Below are 13,249 nucleotides of genomic sequence, written 5' to 3' on the forward strand. Positions count from 1 at the left end.
GAATCACCAGTTTAGATACTCAACAGTGGATACTGCAAGCCTTAAATTTGACCAGCCAGACCAAATGAGCCAACAGGTGCAATAGTGGCATATCTGCTATGGGGGGAACCAACTGCTCTCTAATTGGACTGGAAGCCTGCTCCATGGGAGGGAATACATCCCGGATATAGAAAACCTATGACAGGGGTAGTCATGAGCCCTAGGGGAGTAATGTCTGCTGGTGTCTGGCTAAATGTATATACTCTACTCACCAAACTGCCCAGCAAGTACTTCTCTTAATATTCATACCCATATATTAATGCTACTCTCATTTTTGGTTAGAGAAGCTTCTCTTTTCAGGTGGCAGCAACCTGGGGATGACTCAGAAGGCACCATGGTGCTGAGAAGAAGGGGCAGAGGAGTGCTCAGCACTGAAATATCTTAGTCACACCTTCAAAGGCTCAGGGTCCATTGTGGAAGAGGTGGAGAAAAGAATGTAAGAGCCAAAGGAAGGGGAGGACTCCTTACAACATGTTCCTCCAGACACAAAATGGCTTGGATATCCATGACCTTGCAGTGCCTAACACTACCTACACAAGACCATCATAATAGGAGGAAAGGATGATGACATCAAAATAAGAGGGCCAGGCATGGTGGCGCACACCTTTCATCTCATCACTCAGGAGGCAGAGGTAGGAGGATCACCATGAGTTTGAAGCCACCCTGAGACAACAACATAGTGAATTCCAGGATAGCCTGGGCTAGAGTGAGACCCTACTTTGAAAAAAAAAAAACAAAAACAAATAAATGAGGGACTGATTAAGAGGGGAAAAAGGTATGATGGAGAGTGGAGTTGCAAAGGGGAAAGTAGGGGCAGGGAGGGAATGACCATGGGTTATTGTCTACAATTATGGAATTTTTCAAAAAAACAAATTTAAAAAAATTAAAAAGAAAAATAGTATGACCTCTTTGTAGCAAAACAAAGCCAAGTATGGTATCTTTCAAAATATCCACTAAAAACTGAAGCTAATGACTGTGGCTTTTATTGTTTTGTTTGTAGTGTTGGGGACCAACCTCAGGGTCTCCACCACTGAGCCAGATAACTACAAGAGAAAAAGTAATAAATGTAATCATCTACAATAAATTAGGAACAAAAAATAATCAAGTGAAGACATTAAAGCTAACCCCCACAATATTCAGAAATAAGCATGGTCTGTTCTAGCACTGAGGATTAGGATTTCAGCTGGAACAGGTCAAAGCCCAAACATATTAAAAAGGCCCTGAGTGAGGGCTGAGGACAGAGCTCAGTAATGCACATTGTAGGTTCAACCAATACAACAAAATAAATTTTAAAAGTTCCATGAGCAGGCTGAAGAGATGGCTTAGCAGTTAAGGTGCATGCCTGCGAACCCTAAGGACCCAGGTTTGATTCTCCAGGTCCCACGTAAACCAGACGCACATGGTGGCATGTGTCTGGAGTTCATGTGCAGTGGCTTGAGACCCTGGCGCACCCGTTCCCACTCTTCCTTTCTCTCTCTAATAAATAAATAAAAATAAATATTTTTTAAAAACATTCCATGAGGGCTGGAGAGATGGCTTAGTGGTTAAGCGCTTGCCTGTGAAGCCTAAGGACCCCGGTTCGAGGCTCGGTTCCCCAGGTCCCACGTTAGCCAGATGTACAAGGGGGCGCATGCGTCTGGAGTTCGTTTGCAGTGGCTGGAAGCCCTGGCGCACCCATTCTCTCTCTCTCCCTATATCTGTCTTTCTCTCTGTCTGTCGCTCTCAAATAAATAAATAAATAATGAACAAAATATATTTAAAAAAAAATTTAAAAAAAAACATTCCACGAGCAATATTCATGTAAATTCCTAACTGAAAACCATTGTTCAGAAAGAGTCTCTGGAAGAAGTATGGAAGAAAACAAGTGAGGGGTTACGCAAATGTTCACATCTCCATCAATAACTTACTTCTCTTGCGGCAATATCTACTTCTAGTATTCCATGTTCTGAGCCAATGAGCACTGTCCCCTGTTGAGTTCGGAGAGAGAAGCACTGAAGTTTCCCTGGTGCATAAATGTCCCTCAACTCCAGAGTCCGAAGCAACTTCAGATTTCGCATGATGAATCAGTTTTCTAAGGAGGGGAAAAAAATACAAATTTCCCTCCACGAACCAACAATACTCAAAAGAAAACAGTGAATACTAATAAATGATCACAACTACATAAAGTATGATGAGTGAGGGAGTAGAGAAGTGCTAATTAAAATAACCAAAACAATAAAAGCCCTATCTGGACACACATATATACATAAGTATGCTATCACCTTTCAAAGGTCCCACTTGTCAACAGTGTTGAACTGGGGATTAAATTCCCAACATGAACTTTGGGAGACATAGTCAAACCATAGCTTATGCTATTACTGTTGTCATTATCAGTGCATCATCATGCTTCATGTCTCCTTCCCTATGAATCCGGATTCTATTCACCAATAACCTGTGAGACTTGGGTTTCATGAAGTCTAAAGTAAGAAAGAGAGGCTAGGATTGGGGAGATTTTTCAGTGGTTAAAAAGTGCTTGCTGAGCTGGGCTTGGTAGCACATGCCTTTAGTCCCAGAACTTGGGAGGCTTTTGAGGCCATCCTGAGACTGCATAATGAAATTCCAGGTAAACCTGGGCTAGTGAGACCCTACCTTGAAGAAAAAAGAAAACGGTACTTGCTGGGCAGTCCTGACTAATTGACCTGGACTCAGATGAAAGTAGTGGCACCAGATAGGGACACATACATACACACAGAACATGCCTAAGGCAATGGGAGGAGGAGTCTCGATTAGAATTCTGGCCTTCGGGCCAGCTAGCCTGGTGCTCACAGCGAGTCCCTGTCACTAACAAAGTAGAAAGTACACACCAGCACTCAAAGGTTGTCCTCTAACCTTCACATGAATGCCATGGTACATACACACAGAGAGACAGATAAAAAGGGGGGTAGGCTAGAGGTAAAAGGAGAGTCCTCACTTTTCCTATTATTTTGGTGTAAGTGTGCGGCAATGGGTGTTAATTTTGCAGGGCCTCTCAGTCCCACGATAGTGCTCCCAGGACCAGCAGCATTCATCAGGAAGGCCTCATCTCCAGATGCAGAAATCGGCCCGTGACCTCATCCTAAGCATCAGTGCTTAATGTCTGAGCCCCACTGTTACACTGTCTTTCCATCAGGTGTGAGGTTCTGATGAACTTAACACCTGTCCTAATGTTTTGCTGTTTGTTTTGTCTTTTTGGTTTTTCCCAGTCTAGTTCAGGCTGACCTGGAATTCACTCTGTAATAAGTCTGGCCTCAAACTTACAATCCTCCTACCTCTGCCTCCTGAGTGCTGGGATTAAAAACACGTCCTAGAATGGAATTTCAAATGGGAAAGTGTGGGGGTGGGGAGGGAGGGAATTACCATGGGATATATTTTATAATCATGGAAAATGTTAATAAAAATTTAAAAAAAATAAAAATAAAAATACGTCCTAGTTTTGATCCCAGGCCTAGCTAGGTGTTAGAGTTATTTCCTTCAGTGTGTCTTCCATGTTACTTCACTGCTCCTTTCACACTGCTTTCTCTGGCAGCTGCTGAACTAATTCTTCATAATAAACTCTTTTTGTTTTTTGAGGTAGGGTCTTGCTCTAGCCCAGGCTGACCTGGAATTCACTATATAGTCTCAGGGTGGCCTTGAACTCTCAGCAATCCTACTACCTCTGCCTCACGAGTGCTGAGATTAAAGTATGCATCACCATGTTAGACCATCATAAATTCTTGAAGAGCTGTGATTCCTTCTTTTCTGACTAGATCCTGACTGACAAATGCAGCACAGAACCCAAGTTCACAAATAAGCATATATCACTGAGCTCATTCATCTCCCACCTACCCCAATCCGTTTAGCAGAACTGACTTCTATGACCGGCTGTACCCATTACACTTATTCCTTTAACTCCCCAGAGAAAGTCAGCGTGTAATTTCCCCATTCCTTTCAAAGCCAGGGAAAGAACACAATCCAAACTCCTCTCTCAGGATCTTTCTTTGGCACCCTGCAATCTTCAACTTCCCTGCCTCCATGCATCCTCACTTTAATATGTGGTAAAGACCCTTTTGCTCACAAATTTGATTGCCTCCTAATTTTCTGACAGCTGTTCCATTTTCTTCCCTTGATCAATCTCCGTGACTGTCAAAATCCAACTGCATCCTTTATGTAATACCTATTCCTATGATCTGGCATGTGGCCTACATCAAAACTGACTAAACACCAGGATCTGAAGAGAAAGGCTACAGGGTTGCTGACACTACGGAGATCACAGGTTAGCCACACAGGGTGGAGAAGCACAGGAGATGCTAAGTCCACAAAAAAGTCTCAGGTACCAGAAGGGACCCCCAGCACTGCGAAGGGAGCCTCTATTTAAACAACACCTTCGGTCGTGGTCTAATTCATTCGCTTCTAGTGATACGCTACAGGGGCTACAAGGGATCCCGAAGCTGAGTTCAGCACGCCCGGAGGACCAGCACCCCAAGCTGGGCTGCGGAGCGGGTGACAAGTGTGCAGAAAGAATTCAAGTCTCGGGGGCAGAGGATGTCACGCCGCACACCCCGGGATGGCACAACGCCCGCTTTCGCGCCCCGAGCTCCTAGCTGAGTTCCTCGAAGGCTCACCTGCGCCGTCGGAGCCGCCACGCGCAGCACGGGGCTCCCGGGTTGCAACCCGCCCCCTCTGTGTGCGGCTCCCGAAGTGCCCACGGCGCGCAAGAGGCCTCGGCGGCGGAGGAGGAACCGCAAGCGCGAGCAGGGGAAGGGCGCGAGCGCAGCCGAGACCGCGGGCGTGACGAAAGCGCAGGCGCGGCGGCGCGCGTGTGTGACGTCACAGGGCGCGTCCGGGCAGGGGGCGGGGCGGCTTCCTCCCTCACTCACCGTAGCCTTCTCTGAAACCCAGCACGCTGCCCTCGGTGCCCTCTTCTGTTTATTCCCCGGTCCTGAGGATAGCATGTTGTATTTGTTCTCGGGTTTGACACCGCAGGACCCCAAAGCGCAGTAATTGGCGCCGCTGGGAGGAGCCTTGCGGGCCGGGAGCACCGCGCGTGCGCAGAACGCTGGCCGCGCGCCGGAAGGACAACCCGCAGGCTGGAGCACCCGGCCGGAAGCGCTCGGGGTCCCCTGAGGGGCGGGATGGCTGCGGCCGAGGTAACCATGGCTACGGAGCCTGCGGCCGCGGGACCCGTGGTGCCGTCGCTGGTGGATCGTTACTTCACTCGCTGGTACAAGGCGGGTGAGTGCGGAAGGCGGGGCCGGCGCGGTGGCCTCGGCGCCGTAGCGGTGCGCAGTCGCCGCGCGGCGCGTGCCTCCTCTGGGGCTTGCTGCGGGAGAGCCAGGATGCTACACCGACCGCCACCCCACACCCCCTGTGGCATCGCCTGAGTTTAGATTACCAAAATCCTTGGATTCGAGGGACTCGGTCCTAGAGTAACGTAAAATTATCAGATCCATGTAGGAAGGAGCCGGGAGGAATGGAGAGAAGACGGAGCGTGGAGTTAAGTCCCCTGAACATGGAGTCCATGACTCTGTCAGGTCCATTCTAACACTTGGAAGAAGACCTTCATTTACTCTAATAGCGATGTGCCAGCAATCAGAACGACTCCAGGCTTCATAATTATCCCCCTGAGCCAAAGAGAGTACTACACGGCGGTGGTCAAGGGAAACTGAATCACACAGAGTTTTTTTTTTTTTTTTTTTTTTTTGCACCAGAGCTAGAATGGAGAATCAGAAAATGTATTCATGTGGACGTGGACTGAGAGGAATAACTTCCAAAGCCTGAGTACCTAGCTCTGATCGCTCAGGGGTTTTACAGACAGTATGACAGGCAGCCTGACACCATCTCCAGTTATACTGTTGGTGGGTTACAAGTTAAGGGAACATGATTTTGGTGCACAAGCAAAATTCCTAAGCAATAAGTCAATGATAAGAAAGTGCAAATGTAGAACAGAAAGGCTGTCTGCTCCGAGGTGTTGTGCCTATGACTGCACTAACCAGATAACATACAAGCAGGGTGCAGATGAATAGATGAGTAGGAGACTCAGGTCATGACGTCTCCCTGGTAAAGCTTGTGCAATAGAAACCTGTGTTTTACAGTATCATCTGGACCTGGTTTCTTTAAATTTCATAAGCCACGGTACATATTGACCCAGCCGCTCATTTATTCTTCTAGATGTCAAAGGAAAACCGTGTGAGGACCACTGTATACTACAGCACTCTAACCGGTATGCAAATGAGTATTTTTAAATGATCAAAAACTTATTTTTCTTCTGGTAGTCCTGTTTAGTCTTGGATTGGGCCAAAACTCATTCAGTGAACATTCTTAATGTGTTGAAATGGTGTTATAAGAGGTTGGATGACAGGAATGACTCCTCCTCAGTCATCTACTACTTAGCCAAGTATGCCTAACCACAGAACTGCCAGAGCCCATGGGACAGGCGCAGGCCTTCAAAGACATATGTGGTGTCCTATATACACAGACAAGCCTGACTTTCCTCTTAGTGCGCCTGAAGACCTCTGGTAATCTTCCCTTTCTTGAGAAAGAAATTCAGTCCCACTTTCTTCTCCTCTGTTATTGCACTCATGCTGCAATTAGGCTCTAATAAAAGACAAAAGAAAAGAGATGATAATTTGACTACTGAAGGTCAATTCAGATAGTTTTGCGCCAATGGGAATATTGTTACAGGAAAAAAAATCAAATCATAACATATGATCAATGTTTTTCTCCTTGTAGAATATGTGTAGTCACATTGGCAGGATCTCATCCAGTTCTTCAAAATGGAAAAACAATTGAAAGTATTTCCTATCAAATCAGTACCAACTGTAGCCGACTTCAGAACAAGGTCTCTGGGAAATTTAAGCGGGTATGTTCCCCATATTTCTGTGATTATCTTCTGAGATGGATCCAGTCAGCCACCAGCATACTTCCCTTGCAGTTAGCAGTGTTGATTTTAAGTATAAACAAACAAATCCTGAAGAAGTATTTCTAGGTTCTGTATGACCATTCTTATTAGCCCCAGATGGAGGAGATTCAAGATTGGTCTTGGGAAGAGTAACTCTGCAGCTGGGTGAGGTAGACACACCTTTAATCCCAGCACTTGGGAGGCTGAGTTTGAGGCCAGCCTGGACTAGAGTGAGACCTTGCTTCAAAAAAAAAAGTGCAACTGAATTACGAGTATAAAAAGATTTTAATACAGTGTCCCAAGTTCTACAAATTTAAGTGACCAGCTATTCTTTACCATGTTTTCATATGTGAATTTTAAAAAATATCAAGAAGAAATGAGTATATCAATCCTAGAAAATATGGTATTTGTTTATTTGCAATTTTTCATTACTAAAATACTGTCAGTGTAATACACATTTATGCACATCCTTTATGTCTACACAATTCCCTATTCAACTCTGGGCAAAACAGGCATGCAAAAGAGGCTATCACACTAAAGGCAATTTAGTTACACATTAAAATATCCTGACAAACCCACTAGTTGATAACATTTTTTGGTTGATTTAGGTTCTGTAGTTACTGTGTTTGTGCAAAGAGTTGCTGCTAGTTACTAATGGAGGAGATCCTTAAAAACATGTCTTATAATTACTGATTTATTTTTACTTTAAAACAAATGGATTTAGAAAAATGTGTATCTTTTTTAAAAGATAAATTGTACACATTATAATAAGTTAATGCTCATTAATCAGCTGTGATAAATCAATACCCCAAAAGTAATGCTACTATTACCAATGAAGAACAAAGAGGGGCCTGCATATTAAGCCCACTGCATACAAGTTTTGATTGGAATTAAGAGTTGCCAATTATTTTTCTCCCAAGGAAAAGATTATAAAATGAATTCAAACACTCCTACTATTTTTTTAAAAAATTATTTATTTGTAAGGGCCTCTAGCTGCTGCTAACTGAACCCCACATGCATGTGCCACTTTGTGTATCTGGCTTTTTGTGAGTACTTGAGACTGGAACTTGGATCCTTAGGCTTTCCAGGCAAGTGCCTTAACCACTAAGCAATCTCTCCAGCTCCACTTCTGCTATTTGGACAAACACCCAAGTTATAGACAAAGTTTTTGAGACAAACCCACATGCTTCCTCTCCAAAATACAGCGTCACAATGATGTCAGTATTTTTGAAAGGCAGTACACACATTCAGAAAACTGAAACCAACATAGTAATATCTTTTTTCTTTTTCTTTTTTTTGAGATAGGTTCTCACTCTAACCCCAGTTGACCTGGAATTCACTATGTAGTCTCAGGGTGGCCTCAAACGCTCAGTGATCCTCCTACTTCTCTCTCCTGAGTGCTGGGATTAAAGGCGTGCGCCACCATGCCAGCATGAAACCGACATACTAATATCTTGATGGCATCTAATAACTGAGAACTAAATAAAAATTTCATAGGGAATAGCATCTTAGGGGCTGGAGAGATGGCTTATCAGGTAAGGCACTTGCCTGGAAAGCCCAAGGACCCATGTTCGATTTCCCAGTACCCAAATAAGCCAGATGCACAAGGTGGTGCATGTGTCTGGAGTTCATTTGCAGTGGCTGGAGGCCCTGGTGCACCCATTCTCTCTGTCTATCTGCCTCTTCCTCTCTCTCTCTAATCGATAAATTAATTAAATATTGTTAAAAAATTTTTTTTAAAAAAAGAATAGCATCTCAGCTGGATATGGTGATAGGGTGATGTATGCCTGTCATCCCAGCTCTCAGGAAGTTGAGGCAGGAGGATTGCAAGTTTGAGACCAGAATAGGCTAAAAAGCATTTATATTTCCTACAGGAAAAATTCCTAGGAAAGAAGAGGGCAACACATGACACATGCTTGGGTCGGCTCCCATGAGCTCCTTATGGGTATTTTCAAAACCACCCTAGGCTTATCTACCTACTAGTTTGCCTAAAACAACCATAGCACATAGCATGCGAAGAGATCATGTGGCAAAATGTGATCTTGACTAATGCGGTACAGGGTAATGGAGAAATTATATTTCACCTTACTACTTAAAACATTTGCTATCCAAGTTTTCTTCATAGAGCACTTTTTATTTTTTTCAAGGTAAGGTCTCACTCTAGCCCAGGCTGACCTGGAATTCGCTATGGAGTCTCAGGGTGGCCTTGAACTCACAGCAATCCTCCTACCTCTGCCTCCCAAGTGCTGGGATTAAAGGCATGCACCACCATGCCCAGCGTTTTTTTGTTTTTTTGATGAAGAAAATATTCTTTCTTCAGAAAGTCTTAGTGATTTGTTCTATAAACAAGTTCTTTTATCTACTAATCTCTAAGAAAAAGGGATCTGAATACTAACATTGTACATTTTGTATTGTTTACTGGTGTATTTTTCTACATGTTGAATTCTAGCCATATGTAGCTTTCTCATTTACAATTAAAAAATATTCATCTAAAACTAAACTATTGTCTTTTAAACTTATTTGTTGACAATTTTCATATATATTTTTTATCATAATTTCCTCTCATTTCCCTTCTACTGTACCCCTCTTTACAGCTAGTCCCCTTTTGTTGATGTATTTTTGCCCTCTAGCATCAACAGCTCCTGTAAGGTCATCAATGAATGTGCATGAAAATGCAAAAAGACAGCATTGTTTTTTGTTGTTTTTTTTTTTTTCATTTTTCTAGGTAGGGTCTCACTCTGATCCAGGTTGACCTGGAATTAACTATGTAGTCTCAGGGTAGCCTCGAACTGTCAGCAATTCTCTTACCTCTGCCTCCTGGGTGCTGTGATTAAAGGCGTGCGCCACCACACCCAGGCAGAAGACAGCATTCTGAAGCAGTCTTTCTCATCTTCTGGCTCATATATTCTTTCTCCCTCTTCTTCCTTAAGGAGCTTTGGAGGGCATGAGAGAGATGTCTTCTTTGGCACTGACCATTCAAACAGTCACTTACTCTCAACACTTTGATGAGTCTTTAAAACTACCTATATCTTATCTTTTAATCATGTGTGTTCTTCTAGAGTCTAGGATGATAAGAGGCATGCAGTACACTCTCGGTAAATAAATGTCATGTACTTGTCATTTTTATTTAAAACACCAGCTCTTAAGAATAGATCCTACTTAAACACTGAGGGCTACCTCACAAAGGGAAGTGGAAATATATGTCACTAAATTTCCTTCTCCCTTCTCATTCCCCAGGGGGCACAGTTTCTAACAGAACTTGCACCTCTATGTAAGATTTATTGCACTGATGGAGAGGAATATACTGTATCTAGGTGAGTGGCATTTTAGCCATCATTTAGACAAGATTGGGCATGTTCAGGGTGGTATGGATGTAGACTTAGCCATCATTTAGGATAATGGCATCTTTTCTTTCATCTGTGTGTGTGGTGGGGGTACATTTATCTATGTTGTGTATGTACGTGTGTACACATGCATGCACCTCCTGCACATTTGTAAAGCCCAGAGGAGAACATTGGGTGTCCAGTCACAGTGCCTTGTTGTCTTCCCCAAGGTGGAGTCTCACTGAGTCAGGAGCTGCCATTATTTCGGTCTGACTGGCTGACTAGCAAACCACAGCAATTCTGTCTCCAACACCCACAAGACTGACATATGTGGGCCTGCCCAGCCTTTTCACATGGGTGCTGGCGATTAAATTCATGCTGTCATGCAAATGCCCTTATCTGTTAAGCCATCTTCCAGTTCCAAGCATGGTGTCTTAATATCAGATACCTATGTTCACTACAGGAAAAAATACTGGGAATTTTTTTTTCTTAAAATATACTTACGGAGCTAAACAGAATGTTGAGTGTGGTGGTACCAAGCCTGTAATTCCAGTGCATGTGAGGCAGAGACAGGCAGATTCCCCCCCCCCCCAAGCAAGCTGAAGATACAATAGCTGAATTGGTGAGCTCTGGGATTGTTGGGGGAAAAAAATTGTCTCAATAAATATGGTGGAGAACTATTGAGTAGGACACCTATTGTCAACCCCTGACCCCCCACACGCATACACATGCGTGCATACCTACACATAAAAACATCCATACGTACACATGCAAAAAAAAAATTTTTAAGCCATTTAGTGGTGCCTGCCTTTATTTCCTGTACTCGGGAGACAGAGGTAGGATTGCCATGAGTTTGAGGCCAGCCTGAGACTACAGTGTATTCCTGGGCTAAAGGGAGACCCTGCCTCCAAAAGTATATTTTCTTTTAAACAGCTGTGTTCGAGGACGGTTGATGGAAGTGAATGAAAACATTCTCCATAAGCCATCTATTCTTCAAGAAAAGGTAAACAAGGGTAGTAAAAAATAAAGCAACCCTGTGCTCCTTTTCAGAGTTTTTAAAGTGCTTTCACAATACTAAATATTCTGTTTCTTTTCTAGCCATCTACTGAAGGCTACATTGCAGTTATATTACCAAAATTTGAAGAAAGTAAAAGCATAACAGAAGGGCTCCTGACACAAAAACAGTATGAAGAAGTCGTGGAAAAACGCAGTAATGCCACTGCAGTTCCTTCGTGAGGACGGAGGTGGGGTGAAAAGGAGCCCAGAATTCTGACCTCAGTGCACTAATGGAGAAGGACCAGTATGTGAAGCCAACTTCATCTGCCTGGCTTTGTGTGAGGACTGAGGTTGTGTGAAAAGCAGCCCAGGATTCTGGCCCGTATCCTCAGGACTAAGTGGAAAAGGACCTCACATATGAAGCATTCACCAACCCATCAGCAGGGAAGCCTGATCCTTCACCTAACCTACTTTCTCCCCTTGGTCTTAACATAAATAGCCTTGCTTCCAATTTGTCTTCTAAATCCCAGTTCCACCTTGCCCAGGTACTTGATCTGTTTTTTCTCTTGTGTCTCTCTAGCACCTAAAGCACGGAATACTTTTCTGATTAAAAAGCAAGGTTCTTTTGAGAAAAATTTAGAAAATGGAAAAATTTTTAAGTAGTCAAGTAATTGACCCATCATGCTTATAGCCTGGAAATAAATACTACATTTGCCATACTTCTGTTTAAATGTTATGGAACACTTACTGTGTTTGCCTCAACTTTTTTTTTTTTGTTTGTTTGTTTTTCGTTTTTGGAGGTAGGGTCTCACTCTAGCCCAGGCTGACCAGGAATTCACTATGTAGTCTCAGGGTGTCCTTGAACTCACAGTGATCCTCCTACCTCTGCCTCCCGAGTGCTGAGATTAAAGGCATGCCACCATGCTTGGCTGCCTCAACTTTTGTTAAATTTATTTTTATTTATTTATTTGAGAGCAACAGACAGAGATATAAAGAGAGAGAGAGAGAGAGAATGGGTGCGCCAGGGCCTCTAGCCACTGCAAACGAACTCTGGATACATGTGCCCACTTGTGCATCTGGCTTATGTGGGTCCTAGGGAATGGAGCCTCAAAACCAGGAACCTTTGGCTTTACAGGCAAGCACTTAACCGCTAAACCATCTCTTCAGCCCTGCCTCAACTTTTGATCAGCTTGATATTCTGAAACCAGTTACTTGGCCTGCCTTCTCAAATCTGCCTCAGAATAACACTACCAAAAAGTGTCTTGCCCCTTCTGCTGCAGATTCTCTTTCTTCAGGTTCTAGGGAAGAGGCAGCCTGCCATCTCCTCGTACGCCCTTAATCTCTACACTCAAGAAGCTAAGGTAGAAGGATTACTGTGAATTTGAGGCCAGCCTGAGCTACAGTAAACCCTGGCCTCAAAAAAAAAGAAAGAAAGAAAAAGAATGCTTTAAAATTTTATGCATGTAAAGCCAGGTATGGTAGCACACACCTTTAATTCCAGCACTCAGGAGGCAGAGGTAGGAGGATCGCCGTGAGTTTGAGGCCACCCTGAGACCACATAATGAATTCCAGGTCAGCCTGGGCTAGAGTGAGACTCTACCTTTATATATATATATATATATATATATATATATATATACACAAACAAAATACTATATGTAGCAAGGAAAAATGTTTGAATGTTTTTTTTTTTTCTTTCCTGAGGCAGGGTCTCACTCCAGCCCACGCTGACCTAGAACTCACTGTAACTTCAGGCTGGCCCCAAACTCATAGCAGTCCTCCTACCTCAGCCTCCAGAGTGTTGGGATTAAAGGCATGTACCATCCATTACTACCAACCCAAGTTTCTAAATTTTCTCAGTGATCACTGGCTTTTTCTCCCTAACTGGCTATTGGATCAAAATGAAACATGTCAATGTGAATTCAGTAATTGAACTTACTTGCTTTTAATAGAAATGTTATTCATATAATCAACATCAATGTAGGAAGAAATAAAT

General features: G+C 43.5%; 2 protein-coding genes across 4 annotated transcripts in view; one reads left to right on the forward strand and one right to left on the reverse strand.

Annotated features, from left to right (window-relative positions):
• The window catches only part of Elp1 (elongator acetyltransferase complex subunit 1), a 64,616-nt gene extending 59,555 nt beyond the window's left edge, over positions 1 to 5,061 (reverse strand). The window contains exons 1-2 of one of the 3 annotated variants that reach the window (XM_045155413.1): positions 4,914 to 5,061; positions 1,947 to 2,110 (exon numbers count right to left, since the gene is read on the reverse strand). In XM_045155413.1, coding sequence (XP_045011348.1) covers positions 1,947 to 2,096 — 150 coding nt within the window. In that variant the 5' untranslated portion in view covers positions 2,097 to 2,110; positions 4,914 to 5,061. Of the gene's footprint in view, positions 1 to 1,946; positions 2,111 to 4,658; positions 4,786 to 4,913 lie in introns of those variants that run through there. The other 2 variants (XM_004656988.2, XM_045155421.1) reach the window with 2 other exon arrangements.
• A 79-nt stretch (positions 5,062 to 5,140) lies between these two features.
• On the forward strand, positions 5,141 to 11,972 carry Abitram (actin binding transcription modulator). Its single transcript, XM_004656989.2, has 6 exons — positions 5,141 to 5,268; positions 6,205 to 6,256; positions 6,766 to 6,895; positions 10,172 to 10,248; positions 11,191 to 11,260; positions 11,356 to 11,972. Exons 1-6 carry the CDS (start codon positions 5,169 to 5,171, stop codon positions 11,491 to 11,493), a joined length of 567 nt encoding a protein of 188 aa, XP_004657046.1. The 5' UTR covers positions 5,141 to 5,168; the 3' UTR covers positions 11,494 to 11,972.
• The last annotated feature ends 1,277 nt before the right edge of the window (positions 11,973 to 13,249 follow it).

This window comes from Jaculus jaculus, chromosome 1, assembly GCF_020740685.1.
Source record: "Jaculus jaculus isolate mJacJac1 chromosome 1, mJacJac1.mat.Y.cur, whole genome shotgun sequence".
Taxonomy (NCBI): Eukaryota; Metazoa; Chordata; class Mammalia; order Rodentia; family Dipodidae; genus Jaculus; species Jaculus jaculus.

Coding starts and splice junctions, on each gene's coding strand:
- Abitram (XM_004656989.2), top strand. CDS start 5,169: ATGGCTGCGGCCGAGGTAACCATGGCTACGGAGCCTGCGGCCGCGGGA. Junction 6,257..6,765: donor ATACTACAGCACTCTAACCG/GTATGCAAATGA, acceptor TTCTCCTTGTAG/AATATGTGTAGTCACATTGG. Junction 10,249..11,190: donor GAGGAATATACTGTATCTAG/GTGAGTGGCATT, acceptor TCTTTTAAACAG/CTGTGTTCGAGGACGGTTGA.